The sequence below is a fragment of the Anser anser genome, assembly GCF_964211835.1.
Source record: "Anser anser genome assembly, chromosome: 30".
NCBI classification, from domain to species: domain Eukaryota; kingdom Metazoa; phylum Chordata; class Aves; order Anseriformes; family Anatidae; genus Anser; species Anser anser.
This window is the reverse complement of record NC_139751.1, coordinates 3,201,255-3,227,957: the sequence shown is the minus strand read 5'-3', so window position 1 is coordinate 3,227,957 and position 26,703 is coordinate 3,201,255. Positions and strand designations below refer to the sequence as shown.

General features: G+C 58.1%; 2 protein-coding genes across 11 annotated transcripts in view; both read left to right on the top strand.

Moving 5' to 3' along the window:
* The window catches only part of R3HDM2 (R3H domain containing 2), a 55,206-nt gene extending 37,329 nt beyond the window's left edge, over positions 1 to 17,877 (top strand). For 3 of the 7 annotated variants that reach the window (XM_083814322.1, XM_083814324.1, XM_083814323.1), the window contains 16 exons: positions 149 to 257; positions 979 to 1,074; positions 2,587 to 2,618; positions 5,130 to 5,362; positions 8,554 to 8,771; positions 10,583 to 10,672; positions 11,310 to 11,552; positions 12,173 to 12,299; positions 12,735 to 12,973; positions 13,378 to 13,532; positions 13,828 to 13,928; positions 14,664 to 14,833; positions 15,018 to 15,162; positions 15,251 to 15,351; positions 15,690 to 15,774; positions 17,294 to 17,877. In XM_083814322.1, the coding sequence (XP_083670448.1) occupies positions 149 to 257; positions 979 to 1,074; positions 2,587 to 2,618; positions 5,130 to 5,362; positions 8,554 to 8,771; positions 10,583 to 10,672; positions 11,310 to 11,552; positions 12,173 to 12,299; positions 12,735 to 12,973; positions 13,378 to 13,532; positions 13,828 to 13,928; positions 14,664 to 14,833; positions 15,018 to 15,162; positions 15,251 to 15,351; positions 15,690 to 15,774; positions 17,294 to 17,637 (2,488 nt within the window). In that variant the 3' untranslated portion in view covers positions 17,638 to 17,877. The remainder of the gene's footprint in view (positions 1 to 148; positions 258 to 978; positions 1,075 to 2,586; positions 2,619 to 5,129; positions 5,363 to 8,553; positions 8,772 to 10,582; positions 10,673 to 11,309; positions 11,553 to 12,172; positions 12,300 to 12,734; positions 12,974 to 13,377; positions 13,533 to 13,827; positions 13,929 to 14,663; positions 14,834 to 15,017; positions 15,163 to 15,250; positions 15,352 to 15,689; positions 15,775 to 17,293) is intronic. The other 4 variants (XM_083814325.1, XM_083814326.1, XM_083814328.1 and 1 more) reach the window with 3 other exon arrangements.
* A 126-nt stretch (positions 17,878 to 18,003) lies between these two features.
* STAC3 (SH3 and cysteine rich domain 3) lies at positions 18,004 to 23,598 on the top strand. 4 transcript variants are annotated; one of them, XM_083814331.1, is made up of 12 exons: positions 18,004 to 19,108; positions 19,890 to 19,956; positions 20,376 to 20,634; positions 20,781 to 20,878; positions 21,116 to 21,191; positions 21,276 to 21,370; positions 21,482 to 21,548; positions 21,757 to 21,806; positions 21,920 to 22,023; positions 22,517 to 22,568; positions 22,784 to 22,921; positions 23,138 to 23,598. In XM_083814331.1, exons 2-12 carry the CDS (start codon positions 19,891 to 19,893, stop codon positions 23,234 to 23,236), a joined length of 1,104 nt encoding a protein of 367 aa, XP_083670457.1. In that variant the 5' UTR covers positions 18,004 to 19,108; position 19,890; the 3' UTR covers positions 23,237 to 23,598. The 4 variants fall into 4 exon arrangements, 3 of the variants coding, with proteins under 3 accessions (XP_083670457.1, XP_083670455.1, XP_083670456.1); XR_014575811.1 differs by having other exon boundaries at positions 18,004 to 20,634; positions 22,738 to 22,921; XM_083814329.1 differs by having other exon boundaries at positions 18,004 to 20,634.
* The last annotated feature ends 3,105 nt before the right edge of the window (positions 23,599 to 26,703 follow it).

Sequence of the window (26,703 nt, the reverse complement as noted above, 5' to 3'; positions counted from 1 at the left end):
GAGAAGGGTTAGGGGCTCTCATTGCTGTTAGACAGAGGAGATTTAACACAACAAACATCTGTTCCCCGCTCCCTGCAAGGCAGTGGTTTTATGGAGACAGTTCTACACCCATTTTTACCCTTCTAATAAGAGCTGGTTCTTCCTGCAGCCCTGAGCAGAGGTTCTCTGAGCACATCAAAGATGAGAAGAATGCAGAGTTCCCGCAGAGGTTTATCCTAAAACGAGATGATACCAGCATGGACCGAGATGATAATCAGGTAAGGGATGACAACGAGTTACCTGCACACTTTGTGAAAGTCAGATTAGGCTTTCCTAAGATGAGGATGACTGTAAACTCCTCTTGGGTGTCCTGCAGAAACCTTTGGTAGAAGCTTCTCTACCCAAACAGCAGCAGAACCCTACCCAAACAACAGCATCTAGATATATTCTGAAAACTTGACAAAATACTGTGAAAAAACAGGAAGAATTTGTGGGAGTTCTATGTGGGGTACCTTTCTATATCCTGAATATTGACTGGTGGCTGGGCCAGACTTTAAGGTGAAACCTTTTGCTAAGGTTTCCCTGGAAAGGTCCCAGAGCTGAGCATTGCCAAGTGTCTTTCCCGTCCCTCACTGGGGCTTGCAGCAAGTCAGGCTGTGAAGTCATCAGGACCTCGCAGTGCTGCTGGAAGGAAACCATCAGCAAAGTGAAACGCTCTAGTTTTTGCGCTCAGCAGCACTGCCAGTCCTCTGCATCAGGAGGGAGGTTGTTGTGATACAGGAGGTGGAGTGCACTGAGTCTTCCAGGATGTTCATCCGTAGACACAGGTGTCCAGGAGGTATGTTCAAAGGCAAGGGCTGTGTCATTGCATCCAGGCGCCATGCACGTACTCCGCAATCCACATCCACTTACGCTGCTATGTAGAAGTATCAGCAGCTGACGACACCCTCTGCTCCCATTGGCAACTGCTGACCCACTGAGCTGTGTTTGTCCCTTCAGATGAGACTCCCCTTGCAGGATGGGAGAAGGAGCAAATCTATAGAAGAGCGAGAGGAAGAGTATCAGCGGGTCAGGGAGCGGATATTTGCACGAGAGGTAAGCGTGGATGGCTCACTTGCCAGGTACCTTCCTGGTACTTTGTAGCAGAACGTGTCCTTGAATATTCTAAAAGGTCAGATCTCGGCGTTGCCTTTTCTACAAATTTCACCCTGTTCCTGGTACCTACCAGTGAATTCCAGCTCCTAACGAAGATACCTAGGACACTGAGAAAGAGGAGCCACACCTGCACTCCCCAGTCTGCTCCTTCCCTAAATTGCCTGTTTCATCTGGCAGTAGAAGTGTGGGGACTGACAGAGGAGGCAGGTTTGCTCCTTGCTGTCCAGCAAGATTATAAGCTAAAGCAGTGGCATTTCTGGAATGACTAACAAGTCAATCAATGAACCTGACAGGAGCAGCAGCCTTCTATCCCAGCTTCTCTCCAGTACTGCTGCTTTGACCTCTTGAGCAAGCAGTGCTCGCCCTAGAGTGTCTGGCAGGGCTCTGTGCCTTTACAGGATGAATATAGAGAGCATGCTGAATTTTCTTCTTACAGATGTCCAGCTTGGTTATTGTTTGCTTGAGAACTCTGGTCCCTATGTCGAATTCCTCTAAGGCAGAGCTGTGTTCCTCACTCACATCTGGCTCAGAGAAGCTGCTGTGCTCCACCTGCTATGCTGAGCGCTGTCTGCCAGCTGGAGGCAGCTCTCTGTGCTGTGCCAAGTGGCAAATGCATGGACTTGGGACAATTCCAAGTACTGATCTGCTATGGGTCAAGTTTAAAGTCCAGCTCCTTGCCTGCTGCTCTGAGTTTCTGGGGGATGATGCTTTCCTTTGACCTAAAGGGAATTGCCAAGGAGGATGTTCAGGCAGCCACCGTGCTGAGTCCCTACTCAAGCCATCAGGCTTCAGTTATACTCTCTAGCTGATTGCAGTCACAGAGTTGTCTTGCAGATAGACTCAAAGCCGTCCAGACATGCTAGTAAGCAGCTCTGCCTATAGTCCCGGAGTAGAGCAGGTGCTGTCCCGTAGTGACACGACACTGGGCGGTTATACACCTACCTGTTCTCCGTGTTCATGGGCTGAGCCAGTGTTTTGCATCTGACTTGCACAGGCAGGGCTGGCTGTCACAAGGGGGACTGGGCTGAGTCCTCTGACTGTTTTTCATGGCTCTGATAACTGCCTGCAAGTAAGGACCCCTGTATGTGTGGCCTGCCTTGATTGTTCCACTGACAAAGCACCAACACCAAGGCATCAACGCTGCCTTTGAGCAATGAGGTAGAGATTTGAGGACTCAGATTTGGAGATTCCTGAGAGATCTCAGGGTCACAGATATTGGGAAAGGCTCCTAGTGGGCCTGGATGGAGAGCCAAATGGGATCTGGCGTGCAGAAGGCTCAGCAAGACTGCTGAGTGACCACTCAACTAGTGCACAACACCAGCTCTGTCTGAGTCCCATACTGTTAGTGCTTTGCTCCTCTTTGCTTTGAAATTGCCTGGGTTTGTTGCTTTCAAAGTTATTAAGTCTCCCTTTTCTTTCCTTCCCGTCTCCATGTCTTTTCCGTGCTTCCAGACTGGCCAGAATGGATATCTCACTGACAGCAGGTTAGTACTATTTAGCAGACACCTTCTGTATCTCTGGCTTTCTCTACGGAGGACTGCATGACTCTATAATGATGCTTTTCTCTGATGTTAACTGACAAAATCTCCAAAGAAGGCTTTTCTTCTAGTTCTCACAAACGGAGGCAGATTTTTAGGTATCTCTGCGTGATTTATTTTGTACATTGTCCTGCTGAGTAAAGTTTGCCCCATGCACGGCTGCTTGTGAAGTTATTGAAGTTGTATTTTTTGCAACATCAATTTCCAAGTCCTTTTTTGCCAGTTCGTCAATTAAAATGGAGCAGCGCAAGGTGGGAATGGCAGGAAGGGGAAAGCCAGAGGATTTCAATAGTTTTCAAACTATTCTGCCTCTTGTTTCCCAGAGGGGTAGGAGAGCCCCTGCCCTTACAGTGACAGGGTCAGCAACCAGATGGGGTGGAGTTGTCCCCAGTCCCCTGACCGTAACAGCCGGATGACTTAATGGTGGCAGTGAAGCATCTCGGGCATCCATTTCAACCAGAGGATGCTGCAGAGGGCAGTGGGAACACGTTTGAGCAGCATTTCCCTATTAAGTAGTTTTTCTGTGGCTGAGAAGGCTGGAAGGGCGGGCTGAGCCTGAAGAGTCACCTTGCACAGCCCTCTGCCTGGCAGGGGAGGCTGTCGATGCTACATGGATAAAGGATAGGATGAAAATGGAGAGACCCTCGTGCCCTCTGCCCTCTTGTTTAACAGTCAGAGCTCTGGAGATGAAGCATCTCCGAGAACAGGACAGGAGGATATAAGCGAGGAACAGCTTTGCTTCTCTCAACCTTCCTGTGGCTCCGGCTGCCTTTGGAGGAATGCTGTAGTGGAAAATCAGGCATCCTCAGCACAGCTACGGGGACGCTGTGCTGGAGCCTGCTGGTGGCGGTAGTGCTGAAGGCAGGACACGGTTTTCAGATCAGACCTGGGGCTGTAGAAAAAGGCACTCAGCAAGTGGCAGGACGACAGTTGCTGATGTGATCGCAGCTGTAGGAGAAGCCAAGCTGCAGTCAGGGCTCTGCTAAGAGCTTTTCTGTCTGTTGTGCCCAGTCTCTACAGAGCTTGATTAACTTACTTTCTTTGTGGTTCCCCTGGTGAGGAGAAGGAGCCTGTGTGGGCCTCAGGCTCATTCTGAGATGACGGAGACAGACCACGCTCTTGAAGAGATTGGGGTTCCGTCAGCGGTGATGCTTGGAGCTGGTGTCTTGTCGAACTACAGACACTTACCTCCCTCAAAGCCCAGCCTTCAGAGCAAATACAGCTGTCTCTTTCACTTGCTTGTAAGTCCTGTATTAACACTTCTGAACCACAGATCTGATTAAAGAGAGCTCTCTGCTGGCGGACACACTCGGACACAGGCTGTAATAAGGCTGTTGGAAAGAAACGGGTGAAGCTGCCAGAGCAGTGCCAGAGAGAGCAAGGGTATGGTGGTGTGCCTAGAGTCTGAAGAGCGTTCAGACATAGAAGAAGCAGAATCGCTGTGAAACTAGGTTAGCTGCGATCAACTTGAGAGGGTTCTGGGTTTCAAAAGTCAGACACGACATGCCCCTTCCCCCCCCAGACCTCTCTGAACGTGCTCAGAAGCAGCCTTCAGGGTTTAGGTTGAAGAGAGTCCAAGCTCAACTGTGATGCTTGTTGGGTCACCTGTGATTTGGGCTGTGAAGCTGCATAGTCCAGTTCCTTCACCTGTTCAGTGGTATAACCATTGCACTGGTTGCTTTTCCAGGCCAGGTATTCTCTTTTGTTCTCACACGTTCCCAGCAGCCCAGGACATCACCTTAGAAGTTTCTTCCCAGCCTATCTTTTCCTTTCCACAGTCGCTTGGAGCTGCTGCCCGGCTCAGTGTGCGGCTTTACATGAGCGTCTCTTCCAGTGTTGCCTTCCTCACCATTCCTCCTCAGTGGAGGCTCAGGAACCCATGCATATATCCCTTAGCTGGGCCGGTAAACCAGGCTCGCTGCTTGGGGTGCTTTGGTGATGCTCCATAAATCCTGTTCTGGCCAGACCTGGCTGGGAACGAAGGGGGGCTGGTCCCTGGGAGCACAGCCCTGAGTACGGTGATATCCTGGCATGTTCCAGCTGGGCAGGGAGCCTTACAAGGACTGGTGCAGGAAGCGGTCTTGCAAGATCATCCGTGTCTTGAGGCCTCTGTAAAGCTCTCTGTTCTGCGACAAGGAGGGCTTTAGCAAGGGATCACGCTCTGACCCTTGCTGGCATCTGTTCCAGGCTGGAGTCTGGTTAGGAGAAAGAGACAGCAGCCGGCTCTCAGCACACACCAAGGGAGATCAGCAGCGTCTGGGTCCTCGCGGTGCATGCCCAAGACAGCTGTGAGCCAGGCTGTTTGTCTGCTGTCGGATTTCTGGACGCGGTGCTGTCCCACAGAGCCAGCTGCTGGCTGGGGTCACCGCCCTGGTGTGAGAGCCAGGATGCAGCGCCTGTGGGTCCTGCCTCTGCCCCTTTCTGTTGGAGGTGTCGTCTAACTGCTGGTCTCTGCAGGGGCAACCGGGACAGTTTGAACCGGGCCTCAGGCAGCCGCCAGAGCAGCACAGAGAGCGAGATAAAGTCGCTGGAGCCTCGGCCGTGGAGCAGCACAGACTCAGATGGTTCCATCCGCAACCTGCGACCGCCTGTCACCAAAGCCAGCAGCTTCAGTGGCATCTCCATCCTGACGCGGGGGGACAGCATCGGGAGTACCAAAGGCAGCACCGCCAGCAGAACGTCCCGGGCAGGTACTGGGTTGGTTCCCCTGTCTGCCTGCTGCCAAAGGGCACCTAGCAGACGTGGGGTGGATGGATGGGGCTCGTGATGCTATTGTGGTCAGTGGCTGGTTAAAATGGGACATGGTTGGCATCATCTGAATGTGTGTGGTACCCAGGCAGGGATACGCCAATGGGCTTATCGTCTGCTTTTTCAATACTCACCGTTAGATTCCCGACTTCCCTTTAGCAGAGTTATGCAAGACAGAAGAAATTGTGCAGTCCCACGCCCTGGGACTCGAGCTACCAATCTTCTGTTATTTTCTCTCCCCTGCTGAGCTGCAAGTTATGTTCCCATTTCTTTCTCCTCCCCACGATCCCTCACAGCCCTAAGACTTACTCAGGATGAACCATCTGGCACTTTTCCTTGCTTTCCAGCAAAGGAGGTCCAGGGAATGGCGTTACCAATTAGCTTGTCTCATCAGACATGCAGTCTATCTCATCGGGTAAAGGCTGTGTTCATTGCTATCTGCCCACAATGTTCCCCCAGAATGTTTCACCGTGCTCCTGAGAGCAAACATAACAGCAGGGTGCTGGGCCTGCAGCTCTCGAAGAGCTCTTGAATACAGCCCAGGGTTTCAGGAACACCAAAGGGAGTTAGGGTCAGAAGTCTCTTCGCCTGCTTCAGCTCAGTTCTTTTCCATCCAGAGAGCGCAAAGCATAGCCCGCGCGTGGAGAACGGTGTGGTGGGACTTCCCCAGTAACCTGTACCTGACAGCAGCTCCTTGAGAGGATGTGCGGTGCTCCTGGCAGGGCACCAGCCCACTGGCAGTGGGGAGCGGAGTCCTTTATTTACAACTGACTGCTTGCGAAGGAGGTCACTTGTGGCAGAGGCCTCACAGGTCTTTGCTCTCATTTGAATGATCTGGGGATAAGCGTGGTAGCTGGTTACGCTTGCTGTGCAACGTCAGTGAGCAAAATCCAGTGCTGTCTCACTGTCTTCTTTCCTCCCTTCTCACTGGTAGGCAATGGGTCCCCAGATGCTTGAGAGCTGTCCGGCATTTTCTGGGGAGAAGAAGCAAATTGGTGCTTGTGGGTGATCAGACTGCTTCATAACAATCTGTCCGAATAACGGGGTGGATCTAAAAGGCAGCCAGGCTGCTGTTCTAGCACCCAGGCTGGCTTTGAAAACCAGACATTCATCCTGCAGTTTGAAGGGTAGCTACATTGTCTCCTGGGACTCCGTTTCCATTGTGCTCAGGGCTGCCCTTAACTCTGATTATTGCAACCACCTCCAAGACTGATTCATCAGCTGACGGGAGCAGTTATTTGAAGATCTGTCCCAGCCACGTGCAAAGCAAAGCAGAAGAAGATCTGGGTTTTCATTCTTTCTATATTTTTCTTCCAGGTCTCCCTTGAGAACAGAAGCCAATTGCTGTTCAGGCTTAATATAATGGCGAGTGATTAGAAACGCCTGGGGAGGGGCGGGGGGCTGAATTTTCACTAGAAAAAAAAAAAAACGCCATATCCTCTTTGCTTGTTCTGTGCAGGAGGAAGTGCTTTGGGCTGTGGGGCTCTTTTCCCATGCCAGCATTCAGCCCCTGGGCAACTGTGAGCAAAATGTTTCCTTCTTCGCCCCATGTGGCTGATGATACCGGCTTCCTTAGCAGAATGACTGAAGATTAGCTGTTGAAATGCAGTAGATCAGAAGTAGAATTAGTTAAATAACAGCTCCTGGGCTTCGAGCAGTAGTTTCAAAGACCTTTTATTTCTGAAAGTAACACTGAAACAGTGAGGAGAGCACTTCCCAGCTGGGTGCCTTGCAGCGTGTCACGATCCTTCCTAACAATTTTTCCTCCCAAGGGAAGGAATTGCTTTCAAACACCGCCACCACCCCCCTTTCCTTTGCTCAAAGGGTGTGCGCGTGCTAGGGCTGTATCGCCATTTAACGGATTCCTTCAATCCCCTCTGCTCTGGGTGAGCACTTGGACAAATCTCATCAACACATTAGCATCCAAGCAGGGGCCTTACCTAGCTGCAGAACTGAGCCGTGACTGAGAACAGCTCTCTAGCTTCTTTCCACAGACTGGTTTATGCCACTGAGTTGGAATGAGTGTGTTCAGCAGCTCCCTCATTTCGTAACCTCTCGTCTCTACCAGTCAGGCACTGCTTGGTTTCTCTTCCCTGCAGAAGTCCCATGGCGTTTCTGGAGTCTGTCTTCATCCCAGACAAGACAGGACATACTTCTGGACAAAATGTCCAGCATACAACTAGATAAATATGTAATACGATGGGGGTACAGCTGGCTGACAGATCAGGCTCAAAGAGTGTCAGCAAACGGAATTACGTCAGGCTGGCAGCCAGTCACTAGTGGGGTTCCCCAGGGCTCCGTTTTAGGGCCAGTTCTCTTTAATGTTTTCTTAAATTGCTTGGATGCAGGACTTGAAGGTATACGAAGTAAGTGTGCATGTGACACTAAAGTGGGAGGAGCTGTTGACTTCCTCAGGGGTAGAGAGAGGTCTTGCAGAGAGATCTTGACAAATTAGAGGGCTGGGCAGCTACCAACCGCATGAGTTTTAACAAGAGCCAGTGCCAGATTCTGCACCTGGGACAGGGCAACCCTGGCTGTGCGTACAGACTGGGGGACGAGAGGCTGGAGAGCAGCCCTGCAGAAAGGGATCTGGGGGTTCTGGTAGACATCCAGCTGAATACAAGTCAGCAGTGTGCCCTGGCAGCCAAAAGGGCCAACCATACCCTGGGGAGCCTCAAGCTCAGCACTGCTAGCTGGCCACGGGAGGGGATTGTCCCGCTCTGCTCTGCACTGATGCAGCCTTATCTTGAGTACTGTGTGCAGTTCAGTATAAAAAGGACTGAAAACTCTTAGAGAGTGTCCGAAGGAGGGCTGTGAAGATGGTGAAGGGTCTAGAGGGGAAGATCTCTGAGGAGTGGGGTCACAGGCTGTCCCTGTGCAGTGAGGGTGCTAGGTTGGGGTCAGGGAAGAGGACACCTGAGGATCCCCCGAAGTTCAAAACACCTTGGTTTGATGTGAGTCAAACCAGTGACTTAGCCCGCAGCCTGCTCACCCCGTGCTTTTTAGAAGGAAGCTCCCTTTTGGACAGCAGGTGATGGGATCTGGATGCAGTACAGGAGGGAGTGCCAGGATCCATCCCCCTGCCACTTCCTACCCGTACCCCGGGCAACAAATCGTGACCTCTCTCTCCTAGGTACCAACCCTGCCGTGCCTTTCTCTGTTCAAGGTCTGGTACTAGGTGCCCCTGAAGCATGCAGCCAACCCCCTTCTTCACAGCCCAGCCGTGGCCTCCTTCCCTGCACATCCCAGCAGTCTCAACCGCCGCCACCCCAACAGCCGCCACCGCAGCCCCAAGGACTGCCACCAGCACCCCAGCAGCAGCCAGCCATGAGTAACCACATGATATCGCAGGTGAGTTGCTGCACGATACCCAGGGCTCAACAGACTCCGTAGGCACGCCAGTACCAGCAGAGCCAATCCATCCGCAGGATGCCCTGGACTCATATTTGCCCAGCGGGGTTTGGGAGCGCTCACACTTGCTCCCTGTAAGGGAGTGACAGCCCCCCTGAGCTGGAGGCAGAGCAGGGGAAGTTCAGGGAGCCTTGCTGTGTCTGAAAATGATGCACGACATCTCGGCTTGCCAACAGCCCTCCCAGCGAGGCAGCTGTAGCCCTTCGGTGAGTGGCAGAGTTGCACTCTGGGACTGGCTGCCCTCCTAGTAAGGAATGACACAAACTGCAGCTGGGTTTGAGCTCCCCAGTGCTGAGACCCCATGGCTAGGCACCTGATGTCCTGCAGAGGGGCAGGCCTGGGCCTGGGCCTGGGTGTATTCTCCAGACCCTCCCCGGGTTAAACCCAAGTGATGTGTCAGTGCCTTGTGGGGCTATTTATGAAGATGGAGCCCTAGAGAAAGCAGTTGTGGCTGTCGTCCCTACGCACTTAGTTCCCAAGGCTGTAAGAAACCACAGCACAGGAGCTGGCACATTGGGATAGCAAAGCTGCCTCGTGTTGAATAGGTGCAGAGCTGGGTAATGTGCATGGGAAGTGTCCTCAGTGCCCTCGGTTGAGGTTCTGGACCTCAACCTGCCTGTGAGTTTTATAAATGATGCACCAGAAAGGATCCCTCGTGCTTAGAGTGGTGCGTAAAGTACAAATGTTTTCAGTGGGATTTGATGTGAGGAAGCAAGCCTCTTCAAGTATCTTTAACTGCAGATGATGCTAACAGATCTGTTTTTCTCCATGTCCTTTGCTGTCGTTTGCCAGCTGAGTGAGGATGGAGGGGGGCTGTAGTTCTTGGGCCCTTAGACCGACCCCAGGGACGTGGATCTGTTTGCAGAGGATACTGAGACTCAAAGGCAACATCTCAGTTCTAGAGATAAGGTGTCTCCCTGAGGAGCAGCCAGAGTCCAGTGCTAAAGCTGGCAGAGCACAGTGCCCTGAGTGGGTGATTTGAACACGCAGTGGTTTTGTGGAACTTGTGCAGGACCGCTCCATCTCGCTGGGGCATTATTTTATGTCTTCTGCTGTTTGGCTGTTCTCCTGATTGTTTAGCTCCTGGAAACGCTTTTTTTTGTGTGTGTTTGACTGTTGGTGAAAAGCCTGCAGATGCACTGTTCCCCATGTGCACGCACCTTCTGGTTCACCAAAGGGCAAATCAGACGCTCAAAAAAACAGCCCAGTGCTGACCATCACAGGTCCAATGCCCAGAGCGCATCATGAACAGGCATCAGCAGCAATAAGGTGAGAGGGGCCCCTGCAGAAGGCAAGAGTGAAGCACAGGGGTACTAGGAAGGGAGGCCAAGAAGCACTGCAGAGGGAGCTGCCAGTCAGTGCCATACATGAGTGGGCAGTGGCGTGGGAGAGGCACAAAGGTTGTGCTGGGGGGAAATGACTCTGCTGCTGCTGTTGGCCATAGCTGACCTTTGTAAGCTCATGTCATGTTCATGCCAGGCAAGACCTGCTTTGTGGACACAGTCAGCCGTCACGGCTTCCACAAAGCAACTGGCCAGGCTGTGTGTCTTCACAGAGAGATGAATGCTCTCCCATTCTGCTCTCCGTGCTTTCCAACCCTCTGCAATGCCCACTTCTGTGTGTTAGCAGCCGGCTCAGTTGACTAACCTTGTTGTTCCTTCTTTCTCTCCTTCTTCCTATCCTTCCTTCCCCCCCCCCCACCTTCTCCAACCCAAATCTCTCTCCTCTGCTCACTTCTCTGCTGATCTCAGCCGGTCCCAGCGCTGCAGCCTGTTCAGTATTCTCCAAGCTCCTGCCCCCAAGTCCTCTTGCCGGTCTCTCCACCCCAGCAGTACAACCTGGTACAAATCCCATTTCCTCTTCTGCACTGCCTCTGTTGTACGCGTGTGCTGTGTTTGTGTTGTATGAGCTTTTGCTAATCAGGTATGTCACAGACACTGCACCCAGTGGGTTTGGGATTCAGGGAGGCCCTGCGCTGCAGTGGGATGCCTGAGGCTGTGGGACCCACCAGTGCCGGGCACCGCTGGAGTTTCTGGTCTTAGAAAGAGGCTGGGGAAGAGCAAGTGCCAAGCTCAGAGCTCCACCGGGAGGAGCTGCTTGTGCCCAGCACTGGGGTCCGCAGCTGCCCTGCAGTTCGTGGTCAGCCCCTGTGTTGTCTCGTTGGGAATGACGCGCTCTGTGTGGCATGGAGTGCCCTGCGGGCACAGCATCTGGGCTGGGGCCGCTCCTGCCTGTGTGGGGCCATGTATGGCACCAGTGTCTGCTGAGCTTTCGGGCTCCCCAGCAGCCCACATACCCCTGTCCCCGTCCTGCAGAACGCTCTTGGTCTGTGGCTCAGTTCTGGGGATTTTTCCTGGGAGAGTCCCCGCACACGGAGCTGGGAGAAGGCGTCTGCCACCTACTTGGTAGGGCCATGTCCTACTTGCTGTCGTCCTATATGCTGTCCTCCTCCATCCTTCCTGCTTATCCCCACCGCAGGCTGACGAACTCAGCAACCCCTTTGGGCAGATCAGCCTCAGCCGGCAGGGCTCTACAGAAGCACCGGATCCTTCCTCTGCTATGTTCCAGTCGTCCCTCATCTCCCAGCACCCGCAGCAGACTGGGTTCATCATGGCGACTCCTGGGCAGCCCATTCCCACCTCCAACTACTCCGCCTCAGGGCACACGGCCCCCACGCAGCAGGTGCTGCAGCCCCAGGGCTACATTCAGCCTCCCCAGCAAGTAAGGAGACGTGCGAACCCGGAGGGGACGTGCCCCTCAGCCCAAATCTGGCAGGCAAGGGGCTGCTGGGGAGCAGGCGGGAGAATAAACAGCTCCTTGGGAGCGGGCCCCCTCTTTTTCTGCTGCTTCTTTGTGTTGGATCAGTACACGGGGGTCAGAGCACTTGGCCACATGCTCCCTTGCCAGGCACAGTATGATTTCGGCCCCCTTGTCACTCTGAGCTCACAAGGCACTTGCCTGGGGAGCCCTCCGTCCGTTCCTGGCTCAGACTGGGGGAGGGACAGTGACCAGACTCGGGGCTGACACCTCTAGGCTCTCTTTGGGGTCCCACGGGGCGTTATGGCTCTAGGATTGTTCCCCTGAGCAGTGGTGACAATTGTGCCTGCTGTGCTCGTGCACTGCTGGGAAAACCTCGGAAGCGCAGGCTGGGAGGGCAGGGGCTGCGGTTCCCTGAGGAGCCATCGTCTGGCCAGAGCCAAAGCCCTGGTTGGTTTTTCTCAGCAGAAGCCAGGCCAGGTGAGAGAGAAAACTGGTCCTGGGGGACCAGCTTTCTTGGTCCCACTTCTTCTTATGTTCTCATCACCGTGTTTTTTTGTTTTGTTTTGTTTTGTTTTTGATAGATTCAGGTTTCTTACTACCCTCCTGGGCAGTACCCAAACTCCAGCCAGCAATACCGATCTCTCAGTCACCCAGTGGCCTACAGCTCCCAGCGCACGCAGCAGCTCCCCCAGCAAACCCAGCAACCTGGTAAGGGATGGGGGTGGAAGGGGGGAGGGAGCAGCACATTTCCCTTCCCTGGCACTCCGCTGGCTCTTAAGGATCTCCCGTGCTCTATCTGGGTTCTGGTGCTCTTCCTTGTCCTAAGGTGCTCTTCTGCCACTCTTTGCTGGATTTGCTGGCTAGAGAGCGCCTCTTGACTGTGCACAGCAAAGCTGAAACTTGGCCTGGCTGCAAGGGCTGTTTCTTTTCTCTCCCTCTCAGCACGCAGCGTGCACTGAGGTGCTGCAGGGTGCTGCCAGGAGCTTCCTTCAGGTCTTTCAACATCTTCCAGGAGGGAAGCCCTTTTCTCACCGTTTAGTAGGAGAAGGGGCCGAAGCGGGATTTCACCTATCATACGCCAAGTCTCAGGCTGCCTACCTTGGCCAGCTGCAAAACTGCTCCATTTAAACCTTCTTCCGACAGGTTTACAGCCAATGATGTCCAACCAGCAGCAAACGTACCAAGGTGTAATGGGAGTGCAGCAGGCACAGCCCCCCGGGGGGCTCCTCAACAGCCAGAGGAACAGCATGGGGGGCCAGATGCAGAATATGATGGGAGTGCAGCAGGCGCAGCCCCCGAGCCTCCTCAGCAGCCAGAGGAACAGCATGGGGAGCCAGATGCAAGGTCTGATGGTCCAGTACACTCCACTGCCTTCATACCAGGTAGGCATCGGCTGCTTTTCAGCGAGGGGCTGCTGGGGAGGGGGCCTCAGCTCTGCAGGCCTTGCAGTGCCCTGGTCCTGTGCATGAGGGACGGAGCCAAAGTCAGGCACGTTCGTCTGGAGAAGATCATGCGTGTTTGCCAGCCAGGGTGGGGGACGCGTTCACGTTTGAACCAGTGTAGGGCAGCTCTTGAGAAGGACTGCGTGCTGCTGCTCCCTTGGCCACTGTGTTCCAAGAAGAGCTGAGAGGGGCTGCCCTCTCCTGGGCGAGCTTGCTCCGGACAGCAGTAGACAACTGCCTGGGATCTCTTGTACCTCGTATGGGCCTCACGGGCGTCTCTCTGGGGTCAGTTCTCCCTGCTGCCACTGTCATTCCAGACAGCTGCTTCTCTCCTCCCTGCACAGGTTCCCGTGGCCAACGAGTCCCAGAGTGTGGTCCAGCAGCCCTTCCAGCAGCCAGTGCTTGTACCGGCCAGCCAGTCTGTTCAGGGGGGGCTTCAGACTGGGGGTGTACCCATCTACTACAGCGTCATCCCAACTGCCCAGCAGAACGGCACCAGGTAGAGCTTCTGTATCTCTGGCCTGCCACGGGGAGGGAGGCCCTGCTGCCAAAAGGGTCCCACATCCTACTCCTGCAGCTAGGGGAGGTGGTAGGGCACCGTAAAAGTCTCTTCAGCTTGCCCAGTCCTAAATCCCACAGCCAGTGGTTCCTGGGCACGGCTGCCCTGCAGCATGCAGTGCTGCTCCCCCAGAGGCTTTCCAGCTTCTCATGTACTGGGGGGGCTGCTTCCGCGTACAGTCCCGCTGGTTCTTCCCCATCCCCTGCAGCTTCTCAGAGCACTTTCTGCTTCACAGCCCTTCGGTGGGATTCCTTCAGCCGCCCGGCTCTGAGCAGTACCAGATGCCACAGTCCCCCTCGCCCTGCAACCCCCCCCAGATGCAGCAGCAGTATTCAGGTAAGAGGGGTCCCCAGTCAGGGTTGGCATCAGTTCTGCCTGGGTTGGATCAGGTTTTAGGGGCAAAAGGGGTATAGGGGCTGCCAATTCATAGACCAGTCTCTCCTACTGCTACCCATCCCGTGGCTCACTGTGAGTCCTCAGGATGTGGCGAAGTGATTTGGCTTCACAGGCTGATGCTGGCCTGTGCCTGGTGTCCCCAAACCTTGGCAGGCAGGGTAGGAGCCGTAGTGAGTTGCTGTGGGCTGCGGACTCCCTCTGCTGGCAGCAGGGCTTCGTGTCGCCAGGGCAGCTCACGGGGTGAGAGAGCTGGATCCCTGCATCCTGACCCAGCTGCAGGGGCGTGAGGTGGGGCCTGGTGAATTACTGCAAGAGCTGGAGCTGGAACCAGAAGACGTGGGCTCTGCGCCCAGCTCTGGGGTCAGATCCTTTGCCTGGGGTTGTGGTGTGATGCTCAGAGAGGTCACCCAAGTTGTCTTCGGCTTGTCCCCTCTGCTTGCATTTTTCCTGGATAAAAAGTCATCTCTGTGATGTAAGGCATGATATCAGAGATCTTGGCAGGGTTTTAGTGGGGCCCCTCTCCACCCACCTGGACAGGCAGGAGTGGTGAAGGAGAGAGTAAGATGGAGGTGTTACTGGGAAGAGTGCAAGGCTGCAGTTGCTGCCTCTTCTTCCCCAGCAAGCAGCAGCAGTGTGCAGAGCCGGGGCAATCCTGCTGCTGTCCTCTCTCCCCAGGGGTGTCTCCATCAGGCCCTGGCGTGGTTGTGATGCAGCTGAATGTACCCAATGGCCCCCAGCCCCCCCAGAACGCCCCTGTGGTGCAGTGGAGCCACTGTAAGTACTACAGCCTGGACCAGCGGGGGCAGAAGCCAGGAGACCTGTACAACCCAGACACCAGTGCTCAGGTATTGAGAGGACTGGGAGGAAGGCAGCTCGTCTTTTGGGAGCAGCCTGGTGGGAGAGAGGTGACCCCGGCATCCACGCTGCGTGCGTGTGCTGGGAGAAGGGGTTGGGCTCATCCCACGGTGGTGAGACAGGGTCGGGACTGGTCGCAGGCGCTGGGAGTGTCTGACCCTCTCCCTCCCGCAGGCCAGCACCCAGCTGAACAGCCCTATCACGTCGCCCACCCAGTCCCCGACGCCGTCTCCTGTCACCAACCTCAACAGCGTCTGCACGGGGCTGAGCTCCCTCCCGGTCCTCACACAGTTCCCCCGGCCCATGGGCCCAGCACAATGTAAGGGAAAAGAGTGGGAACAGCACAGGGGTGGGTCCTTCCTGTGATTTCTTTAGACGCCTACCGATATTTGCTTCCAATTTTGTAGGTGATGGGCGTTACTCGTTGCTGGGCCAGCCACTGCAGTATAATTTGTCTATCTGTCCCCCACCGCTGCTCCACAACCAGCCCAACTACAATACACACCAGGTAAAACGGGGGCAGATCCCCATCCATCCTTTCCACTGCTGTGGGAGCAGAGCAAGGCCCCCCCGGAGACCACGCTGGGCTTAGAATTTCAACTCGTCCCTGGCTTTGCCTAGAAGCAGTGTCAGCCCCAGGTCCTTGGGGGTGTCCTGGAACCAAGGCTGTGTCCTGGGCTCCTCTAACTTCAGAAGCATGGTGCCAAAGGTGCCAGGGGTGCAAGTTTCATCCAGGTGTCTCCATTCCCCCTAGCCACATTTGGTCTTGCCCACCCGCTGCCCTGGGATGCGCTGTGAGGCCACCATTTCTTCTCGGGTGACGTGCTGCTGGTTTTATTCTTTAAGGGACAGACTGGAATGAAACACGGAAACCGGAGCAAGAGACACGCCCTCAAGTCAGCATCCACTGACCTTGGGACAAGCGATGTAGGCAAGTGACCTTCCTCGAGCAGTTCCCCCTTTGCCCTCTGCCTGGTCCCTCCTGCGCGGGTGTAGGTGGCATTGGCAGAGATCCCGAATGCCCCCTCTGCCCACCCCAGCGTCCCACAGACCAGTTCCTGCCCCCACCGCCTCCCCACGCACGCCCCACAGCCCGTGTGAGGCCTGGCTGGGCCGTGTGGGGATGCTCAGTCCCTCTCAGCCATGTCCAGAGGGAGGTGAGGGGACAGGGGTTGCTCAGGTTGCAACGAACGCTGCCTGCACCCATCAAAGCTTTTGCAGAAGAGTGGGGAAAAACTATTTGAGAGTCAGGGATGAGCACCAGGTCACCTGGGCCCTAATGGTGCCCCCCACGAGGGTTGAAATGATGGAGCAGGTGGGGCTGGCAGGCAGAACTCAGGGTCTTTTCCTCTGTGTCAGCAGACGGGGACTGCCCAGACCTCTGATACCTTGTTCCCACCGTTATCCTCCCAAGCACCCCTTCCCTCTAATGCTTCAGTTTCCCAGTGGGGCCAGGAGCTGCAAAGCCCTCACCTCTGTAAAGAGCTTTGGGATCTTCCAGGAGCGGCTGCCAAGGACCGTTTCCCTCCTGTTTCCCTCCCGGGAGTCCCCACTTGCTCGTGTCAGGCGGGGAAGGAGTCTGGCTTCTCCCCGCAGTGCTGCAGGCCCTGCTGGCTGGGCATGAGCTTGCGCGGGCTCTCTGGGGGCTCCGGATGCGTCCCCCGCACCCCCTCCTCGTCACCAGCAGCCGCAGCCGGTTGCAGGGGGCCCTTTAAGAGCAGCTTGCCTGGAGAGCTGTCCCCCCTCCCCGCAGCTGGCATGTTCGTTACGTGCCACGTTAATATTAGCAAAGAATCCATTCAGCCGGCCCTCCGCTAAGCCCAAAAGCCAGGGCTGGAGCCAGGAGACAGCAGAAGTGTTTGGGTACCACAGGACAGAGGCAGAGATTTTGGCACGACGCTGGCCTGGCCACACAAGGGGATCCCGCTCCCTGCGGGGGAAGCACAGCGGGCAAAGTCACGTTCAGGGCCTGCGTACGCCAAGGTGCGGCAGCCATCCGTCTGCGGGCGCAGCCTGCCTTCCTCCCTCCCAGGGCAGAGGGTGGGAGTGTTGGGCTAGCTCCCGGTCAGGGAGGGTCGGAAGATGGGGCAGGACACCTGGGAAAGCCCTAACTGTAAAGCCAAGCCCGGACGAAGGAAGCGAGGAGGACTCGGTGCTGCTGGAGCCCTGGGAAATAGCGGTCTCCTCTTGGAGCAGACCATGAGGGGACCAGAAAGGGTCAGGATGGGGCACTGCAGGGACCAGGCTGGCAGGGACGGCTTAAGGGGGAAGAAGTGACCGGCTTAAAAAAATACATTCCTATTGTGGGGGCAGCTTAGTAAAGCTCTGCTTTCGTGGGCGAGGTAGAGACTGACCGCTCCAACCCCAGAGCCGGCGAGGCATCGGCTCCCTCCGTGCTGCCGCCCCCCTAGAAGCGCAGCTGCTGACGTGTGCTTGTCTTCCCATCGCAGTGCTGGGCCGAGTGCTGGAGGTGACGGACCTGCCCGAGGGCATCACACGGACAGAGGCTGACAAGCTCTTTACCCAGCTTGCGATGGCTGGTGCCAAAATCCAGTGGCTCAAAGAGACTCAGGGGCGTCGCGGAGATGGGGTTGGCGGGGACAGCAACGGGACTCCAGAGAACAGCAGACACACTGACCTTGCTGCCTTATACACCATCGTGGCCGTGTTCCCCAGCCCGCTGGCTGCCCAGAACGCCTCCCTCCGCCTCAACAACTCCCTCAGCCGCTTCAAGCTGCGCGTGGCCAAAAAGAACTACGACTTGCGAGTGCTGGAACGTGCCAGCTCACAGTAGGGCTCATGCATGGGCACAGAGCACACTGGACAGCGGGCACTTCCCTCTGCCTTCTCTCTTCCTTTCTGCCCTCCCTTCTTCTCGCCCTCCTTCCTGGATATATTTATATGGACTTAAGAGACGAGAAATTGATTTTTCTTTTTTTGGAGTGACGCCCGTGCCCACCCACCTTACCCTGTGTATATTGTTTTGTTAAGCACTGTGTTGAACTGCACATACAGGTGTTGATTGGTATGTTCACTGCACATTTTATTTAATCTGGTTATTATTTTGGGGGGTATTTTTGTTTTTGTTTGGGGGGAGGTTGTTTTTAAATATAAAAAGAAAACTTGTCCATCACTTTAACGCTGCTTTACCGTTCTCTGTCAGTACCAGTGCTAGGGGTTTTCTGTTTGCTTCTTCGAGGTAAGATGACAGCCAGAGAGCAGAATGAGCTCCCTGGCTTTCAGGAGGGTGTGTTCCTGCCCCGGTCCTGCCCCACGCTTGGTGTGTGGAAGGGCTTGTGGCCTTGCCAAGGCTGGGAGCTGAGGCTGGGAGAGGAGCACTGCACTCTTTGACCTGGGTCTGGGTCCCCCTTTCGGATTTTCATAGCCTCTTTTCCCAGCAGCTGGGCCCCACGCGGCTGCGTGGGGTGGGATTTGGGGTGTCCCCCGCTGTATTTCCTGCCAGGGAGCACCAGGATTAAAGGGGAGCAGCCCTTGAGCTGCTAGGTGCAACCCTCCTGCCCTGCAGGTACAGGAGTTGGGCCGGCACCAACCTCACCATGGCATTGCACGCAGCAGCTGGAGCCTCTTGCCACACCTGGATGCTACCTTCACAAGCAGGTGGAGAGGTAAAAGCTACCTGGAAGGGCTGGGATCCAACCCCCGCCCCAGTGCCACCCGCAGCCTCTCGGGGACAGAGGTCCAGGGCCTTTGGCACTGGGGTTCAGCTCCACGACCACAGCACCCAGCACAGGCAGCGATGGGTTCCCTGTGCACGTTTCTGTCCCAGTGGAGAGCAGACCGGCAGTGTTTGCTGCCCGGGATAGCCCTCAGAGCCCGGTACCCGCTGCTGCCCTGCTTTCCTTTCCCTCTCCCAGCTGCAGGGGCATTGAATGCAGCAACAATCGACGCGGCGGGGCTGGTGGAGCACTTGACGTGCCCTGGCTCTGTGGCTGCCCCATGCCAGGGGGTGGGTGGGCCGCTGTGACGCCCAGCAACCCACCAACGCAAATAGCCGGCGGCTCCTCCACCCCGCTCCCCTCCCGGCTCGCGCATGGGCTCCAATTTCTCGGCGTCAGCCTCCGCCAGCGCTCAGCTGTCGGCTCCCCTCTGGCCTGTCACTCCCGCTCTCCACGGGACTGGGGCGGCTGCCCCCCTCCCTGCGCACCCAGCACATTGGGCTGGGGGCTCCGCAGCCACCAAAGGCTCTCGACACCGGCCGCCCCTTGCAGGGTTTTTCGTTGCGGGACGTGAGCTCCGAACACGGCGTAAGTGCACGGCTCCCCGTCCTCGTGGCCGCTGACCCCCCCGAGCCCTCCCCTGCCCCACGCACGTCGCTGCAAGGTCCCGGGGCCCCTTGGCTCCTGCAGCACCCCTTGCCCCAGGACCCCCCAGCCCCCATCGCTGTCTCCTTAATGGTCATCCGGGGGGGTTTCCATGGGGGTACGGGGGAGCCCGGGGTTAGGTAGCGCCAAACATGGTGATGTCTGGGTGGAGGAGCTGTGCGGCTGGTGGGCTGGCTGTCAGAGGTGGAATCAGGAATGATTTGGGGGGGGTGCAGGAGAGATCCCATCCCCTTGGTAGCACTGGGCTTCTGGGGAGGAGAAAGCGGGGCTGTGCTGTGATGTCGGAGAGAGCAACAGGCACGCCTGTCACAGGGGGTCAAGAGTGGCACCGTTTGCAGTTTAATTGTGAGATGGAGATGTCTGGGCAGGGGTGATGCATGCAGGTAGCCCCGGGGTCTGGCTTGCAGCACTTGGCACCGTGTCTCTGAGCCTGCGAGCAGCAGTGCTGCGTGCGCTGGGCTGGGAGCAGCGCCTGCTGTTCTCCGGTCTCGGCAGCGGGGCCCCTGGAGGTGCTGGGCCCTGGGACTCGTCCCCAGCAGAGGTGGCCCCTTCCTGGGGCAGGGGCTGCAGGCAGGGAAGCAGGAGGCGAGGCTGCCTTGGGGGATGCTCCCCGTCCAGCAAGGTCTGGCTGTTCCTGCTCCCTCCAGGGACCTGCAGTGGGGCCAGCCCCAGCCAACACCGTGTCTTTGTTCTCCCCTGGTAGTATGACAGAGAAGGAAGTGCCAGAGCCGCCAGCTTCACCTGCTTCAGGTGGGAAACCCAAGAGCCGGGTAAGTGGGTACCTGCAGGACAGCTTGGGCAGGTGGGGGAAGCCAGCTTCCCAGCACAGTCCCTGCAGCAGCCCCAGGAACCGTTGTGGGATCGGGAATGCAGGAGCCTTTGTGGGATCAGGAATGCCTACCAGGCCCCAAGGCAAGTGGGGCTCTAGGTGGCCGTTTGCCGGCTTGGAGTGCTGCATCCCCACGGGCTCACAGCTGCTCCTTCTGTGGGGACCTCACTGGGCTGGGAGAAGGACCCCATGGCCCTAGGACCCCATGCCCTAGGGTGCCTGGGATCTGCCCCCACCCAGGGGGGAAGAAGGGGTCTCTGGGCCAGAGCACGGGAGCAGAGAGCCGGGCAGCAGCTTCTCTGCCCGCCTCCCTCGCGGCTGCGCCCGCGGTGCACGATGCATCCTCTCCTGTCCCAGCAGCTACAGAAGCTGAAGCAACTTTTCCAGCGAAAACCCAAGGAGGAGGTGGCGCCGGAGCCGCAGCCCAATGGGGAGCTGGTCAGCCCCTCAGGGGGACCCATCTACTACATCTACGAGGAGGAGGAAGAGGAGGAAGAGGAGGAGGAGCCTGAGCCCCCTCCTGAGCCCCAGAAACTTGTCAATGACAAACCCCACAAGTTCAAGGATCATTACTTCAAAAAGCCCAAGTTCTGTGACGTTTGTGCCCGCATGATCGTCCGTGAGTCCCGCGGGTGCTCGGGCTGGGGGCCGCGGGCAGGGCGAGGGCTGGGGGCCAAGGCTGGCGAGGGCCCGAGCCCGGCCGTTCGCACAGCTGCAGTGTCACGTTGCCTCTCCTTTCCCCCCCGCCACCCCCCCCACGGCCAGTCAACAACAAGTTCGGCCTGAGGTGCAAGAACTGCAAAACGAACATCCACCACCACTGCCAGTCCTACGTGGAGATGCAACGCTGCTTCGGTAAAATCGTGAGTGCTCCCCCCAGCCCTGGGCTCGCGGCGCCTCCCCGCAGGGAAAACCCAAGCACCGCAGCGGGGGGCGAGTGGCCGGGTCCCTGCGGCCGTAGCCCGGGCGCCGTCACCCCCCTGCCCTCCCGGTTCTGAGGGGTTGCCCAGCACCCTGAGCTGCCTCCAGGCCCCACGTCCACCTCCGAGCCCCCACGGGTCCGGGTGGTGGCGATGCTCTGACCTCCCCACCACTCCCAGCCCCCAGGGTTTCGCCGGGCGTACAGCTCGCCCCTGTACAGTGACCAGCAGTACGCCTGCGTCAAGGAGCTGCTCTGTAAGTAGCGTCCCCGCGCCGGGGCTGCCCCCTCTCCTCACGTCCCACGGCCGAACCCCTCTCACAGCGTCCGTGCCCCGGCAGCAGCCAACAGGAGCGACCCCGTGTTCGAGACCCTCCGGACAGGCGTCATTATGGCCAACAAGGAGCGCAAGAAAGGGCAGGAAGACAAGAAAAACGTGAGTGCGGGGCTGAGCTGTCGCCCCAGAGGCACGAGGGTCCTGGCCCCGCAGCCTGCGCCCCGGTGCCACCCAGAGCTCCCTGCCCGCTGACTGCTCTCTGCCTTGCAGCCTTTGGCTGCGATGATGGATGAGGAACCCGAGGCCACGAAGCCAGAAGGGGGCAAAACGGAGGGCGGTGAGTGCATGGGGCAGGGAAGGAGCTGCGGGGGGGACCATACCCAAGGGGCCCCCCCCAGGGTGGGATCTGCCCTGCAGACAAGGGGTCTCCAGTTCAGGTCTTGGCTCTCCTGAGCATAAGAGGTCCTTGAGACGAGGCTGGTGCCATGGGTGGGGTGGCAGCAGCGGGAGGGATGTCACCACCACCACTCCCCTCCCATTTCCAGGCACCTCTGAAGGGGACAAGAAGGCTGAGAAGAGCACGACAGATGATAAGGTATGCATCATCCTCAGCCTACACCCCAAAGGCCCTGAGCCCTCCCTGCTGGGCTCCCTGGAGCTGTGCCCAGTCTCCCTGTAGCCCTGAACCCCAATTTCTTGCTCCCCAAGAACAAGAAGCCCCAGCCGGGGTTGCGTGGTGGCTATCTGCAGTCTCACTATTTCGTGGCGCTTTATCGCTTCAAAGCCTTGGAGAAAGACGACCTGGATTTCCCGTGAGTTCACAGCCATGCCCTGGGCACGGGGGCGATGGGGGGAAGGAGTTGGTGTGTCCAGCGGGGAGGGGGAGATGTCGTCACCTCAACAGTGCGGTTCTCAGAGCCCGGAGGGCTCAGCCACTGAATGAGGGCAGAACTTAGAGCCGTACTGGCTCTGGTGTGGGTTCTGTGGATTTTCTGCCCCAATGGGCAAAGCATCGAGGGGGAGCCCTGGCTCTCACTGAGCCAGCTCTCTCAGCTCCCAGGTTTTGGGCACAAGCCTCATTTCTAAGGCTGCTGGTGTTTCTCTTTTATGGTTCCACTGATTTATTGCGCCCCAGACTTAAGGCTGAGCTGCTCACGTACAGGACCTGTCCATGAGTCCGTGAGCTGTGTGCATCCTTCACATGGAGCCCTGAGAGGCTGTGCCACGGGAAGAGCAATTTTCCTTTTCTCCCATAGCAGCGTGGTCCCAGCCCCTCTCACACCAAGCCCTTCCTTCCCTTTGCAGGCCAGGGGAGAAGATCACGGTGGTTGATGACTCCAATGAGGAGTGGTGGCGGGTAAGGCTGATATCCTGCAGGCACAGAGGGAGGAGATGCAGGGCTTAAAGAAAAGGGACAGCTCAACTGGGGGTGCAAATTTCACTCCAAGGGAGACGCAGCCCCCTAAATCTGCTGTGTCTTCACCAACGCACAATCTGCCCGCTGAGGGAATCTGGGGGTCTTACAGATTGGCTCCAACCCCTGCCTGACATCCATCCACGGACTTCTTTCAGGGGAAGATTGGTGAAAAAATTGGCTACTTCCCCCCGAACTTCATCATCCGGGTGCGGGCCGGTGAGCGGGTGCACAAGGTGACTCGCTCCTTCGTGGGCAACCGGGAAATTGGGCAGATCACGCTCAAGAAGGATCAGGTGAGGCAGGACCAGGTGGTCACAACCGGTGCTTTTTGAGCCCCCCCCCATCTCTGCCCCAGTCCCCTTTCGTTAACTGCCCCCCTCCCTCGATGTCCGTCTCCCCCAGCCCCCTGTAGTGGATCCTCTCTGTTGCCCCCCTCTTCCTGGGGGTCACCCCCTTCCCCTGCCGACCAGGGCCCACGCACCTCACCCGCACCCCTATCTCCCCCCCAGATCGTGGTGCAGAAAGGCGAGGAGGTGAACGGTTACGTCAAAGTCTACACCGGCCGCAAAGTGGGGCTCTTCCCCGTGGACTTCCTGCAGGAGATCTGAGCAGGGCAGCATCCCGGGGCCCCCCAGCAGGGGGGACGGAGGGACCCTGGCTGCGGGGAGCTGCGGAGCCAGGCAGGGATGGCTGGCACCCTGTCCCTGATGCCTGTGGCGATGGGGCCTTCGGTGGGGACCGTCTCCACCAGGCCCGGGCAGGCCGGGGGCACGGGAGGTGCCTCTCTGGGGCTGTTCCCCTCTGGGGCTTCTGGTGCCCGCAGAGACCCTGGGTGTAAGGAGGGGGCTGCTTGGATGCCACCCAGCTCCTGCGCCTTGGGTGGTGGATGACGCGGGGGTGTCAATGGGGTCCTGTCCCAGTGCTCTGGGCTGTGTAGTTCTGTGTTTTGGCAATACATGTCTGCTCCTGAGCCTTCCCCGCTTTGAATGTCCTTGGGGGGGGGGGTTCACCGCGGCGGTGCTGCGGAAGGGGCTGCGGTAATGCTTTCCTGCGCGGCCCACGCGTGACGTCCTGTGCGGCACATTCCTGCCCCATGTGTGTGCCTGGAGCTACAGCCCAGCCTCCCCCAGGCCCCCCACCCAGGCCCCCTCCGCCCCCAGCTCTTCTGGTGGAGCCCTGGCACCCGAGGGTGCTCCACACGTGCACCGAGCTGGCCCAGTCTCGGCAGGGGCCCCGCGTTCCCCTGGCCTGCACAGGGCCGGGGCCGAGTGCTGGCGTCGGGCCCAGCGGGGCCCGAATAGGGGCCGTGGGTGACAGGTGACAGTGCCAGGGACGGGTCAAGTCCTTGGAACCGTGGGGCAAGCACCGAGCCAGGAACAGGTGCCCGCCCAGGGTGGCGGACGGGGGGGCTCCGTCCAGGCCCCCGTGGCCTTGGCCCCTCAGGGGGCAGCACTCAGGGGGTCCACTACGAGGACTGGGGTAGGGCCAACCGCGGTCACAGCACCCATGGGGACAGGGATGGGGACAGGGCCACTGGGGCCCCTTGGCAAGGCTCCCAGCACCAGCCTCTGCGGGCCCCGTGCAGCTGCCCCGGCCCTGCCTCGGGGCTGGGGGGGGGGGGCGCTGCTGCTGCACGACGTTCCCCCATGCATGTGAATGCAAATTTATGTAAATGTATGCAAAAAAACCTCAACTGCAGTGGCGCTGCCTCGTGGTGGTTCGCGGGGTAGCCCCAGCCCAGTGCTGCGGGGAGCAACCATGCGAGGGTCCAAGGGCAAAGCAGCCCCGGTGCTGCCCCCCGGGGGCTCCCCGAGACCCCCACCGCTGCCCCCCACTCCTATGTCTGCAGGGGGTCCCGGGTCACACAGCAGGGCCCCCACTGCCTTCAGCTGCGCCACCACTGCTGGAAGCAGCCCCAAAGCAAGGCACCGCCGTCCCTCGGGTCCTGCACCCCAGTGCTCGGTGTCGGGCCCCCAGGAGGGGGTGGCAGCCCCCAGCCCCAGGGGCATTTGTTCTTGTTACCCAGCAGGCTGGGGCCAGGTTGGTATCGGGCACAGACTCCCTGTCCCCCAGTTCGAGTGTCCCAGGAGCCAGCCGGGAGATACACTGGGCATACTGGGTATACTGGAGGTCCGTGGGCAGCAGGGAATGATGAAAAGGGAGGGGGGGGTGGGGGGGGTCAGGGGCTGCCGCACACCACAGCGTGCCTGGGGGGCAGCACACAGCCCCCAGGACTGTTTCCTCCCTGCTCATCTCGTCTCTGCCAGGCAGCTTTTAAATGCGGAACCATTAAAATTTTCCACCTCATTTGCGGCTTCTCATACGGTTAATTTTACTGGGACTGTCTATTTATTTATTTGCAGGGCCCCGCGGGGGGGGAGGGTGCTGAGGAGGGCTGGAAGCCGATTTGCTGCATCTGGGAAGTAGGGAGGAGAAGGGGGGAACCACCGAGGGAAGGGGTAGGGCTCCAGCTAATTTAACAGCTGAAGAGAACAACTTAATTAGAGTCATCTGGAAAATTGGGTAAAACCCTTTTCATCGCCCCCCCCCAACCTACCCCCAGGCCCCTTCCCTGCCAGCAGCCATGGACTTCCCGGGAGGCTGCGCACGCTTTGGGGTGGGGAGGCAGAGCTGGGGCCCCACCTCCCGAGCAGATGGCCTTCATTACGTGCAGGATCTAATTGGATTGATCAGCAGTTAATATGAAATTAAAAGGTGATTCCCCCCCCCCCCCCCAGCACCACATGTGCATCCCGGCTGCCCAGGTGCTCCCCGCAGCCGCTCCGGGCCCGGGGGTGCCGGTCCCCGGCAAGAGCGAGGCAGGGAGCAGGCAGAGGAGGGGAGGGCTGAGGGGCTGTCGGCACCCAGCGGGGCAAGGGGCTGGGTGCCACGGCCATCCTGCACGGGAGGGATGGGTGCTGCCAGGTGCCCCGCGGGCCACACTCACCCACTGGCCGCGCACACCGGCCGGGGTTCTCGCGACGCGCTGCGGCTGCAAGGCACAAGGTCAGGGTGCGCTCGTGCTCCCCATTAGCTCGCAGCCTGGTCGGGACCCAGCTGTGACACACAGGGGCAGTGACCCTGCTGGTGGGGGGACAGCCAGTGTCCCCTCGCTAAACCCTCTGCAGCTAGGTTATACGAAGGGGTCTGCTCCCCACCCCACCCCACCCCGCGTGGGGAATGTCAGAGCGGAGGAGCCACCCTGACCTGGCAGATTAATCACCTCAATTTCTCTGTACGGCTCACAAAAGGTCAGGAGTCCTTGCGAGGCTCAGAAATTAATTGAAGTACCGCTGCTCTCGTGCTGGATCCATACATCACCCCAGGAGAGCAGCACCGGCAGGGAGGGGATGGGGGCCCCCGTGCGCCATCCCGCAGGCAGCGAGCCCCAGGCAGCGCGGCTGGAAGCGGGGGTCCTGGGGCTGCGTGGGCACCCCACGGCCTGCCCACCGCTTGTCCCCATGCAGGGGGCCTGGCCCCCGGTGCCCCCCACATGTGTGGCTCTGCCTGAACCTTCTCCTCCAGCTGGGCTGATGCGACGGTCAGAGGTTGTTCTCAATCCTGAGGCAGAAAAAAAATGCATTAACTAAACCAAACTGCCTCCTCTCCCCTCCCCACCTGCCCCCCCCACACGCACACACGCACGCTGACATAAATCAGCATAAATGCAATTTACATATTCATGGTATTTATCCAGTAACTGTCCTGTCCCAGATTAAACGTGCCCCAGGGATCACCCCGGGCTCCTTATCTGTGCCAGGGTGCTCCCAGGAAGGAGCAGCTCCGCTGTGGGATTCGAGCGGGGTGCGCTGCGCTCGGCAGCCTCCTGCATCTCCCCCGCTCCCGGCAAGCCCAGGGAGAGGAGGATGGAGAGGAAAACGCAGTGCTGAGCAGCAGCCCTGCCCCACAGCCTTGCTCTCCTGCCCAAAGCCCCCTTCTGCTTGGGGTCAGAGCCCGGGCCCCGCCGTCTCCCACCCAGCCCAACACATCTCCTCGGGGTTTTCTCCCATCCCTCCTTTCCCGGTGTCCCCCCAGCCCAGCTGTGCTGCTGGGACAGACCTGGGCCCCCCCCCGC

Bases quoted from the DNA above. Each gene is read 5' to 3' on its own strand.
- STAC3 (XM_083814329.1), top strand. From the start codon at position 20,205: ATGGCCCTAGGACCCCATGCCCTAGGGTGCCTGGGATCTGCCCCCACC. The intron at 20,635-20,780 runs GTGAGTCCCGCG...CCCCACGGCCAG, and splicing joins TTGTGCCCGCATGATCGTCC to TCAACAACAAGTTCGGCCTG. The intron at 22,024-22,516 runs GTGAGTTCACAG...TTCCCTTTGCAG, and splicing joins AAAGACGACCTGGATTTCCC to GCCAGGGGAGAAGATCACGG.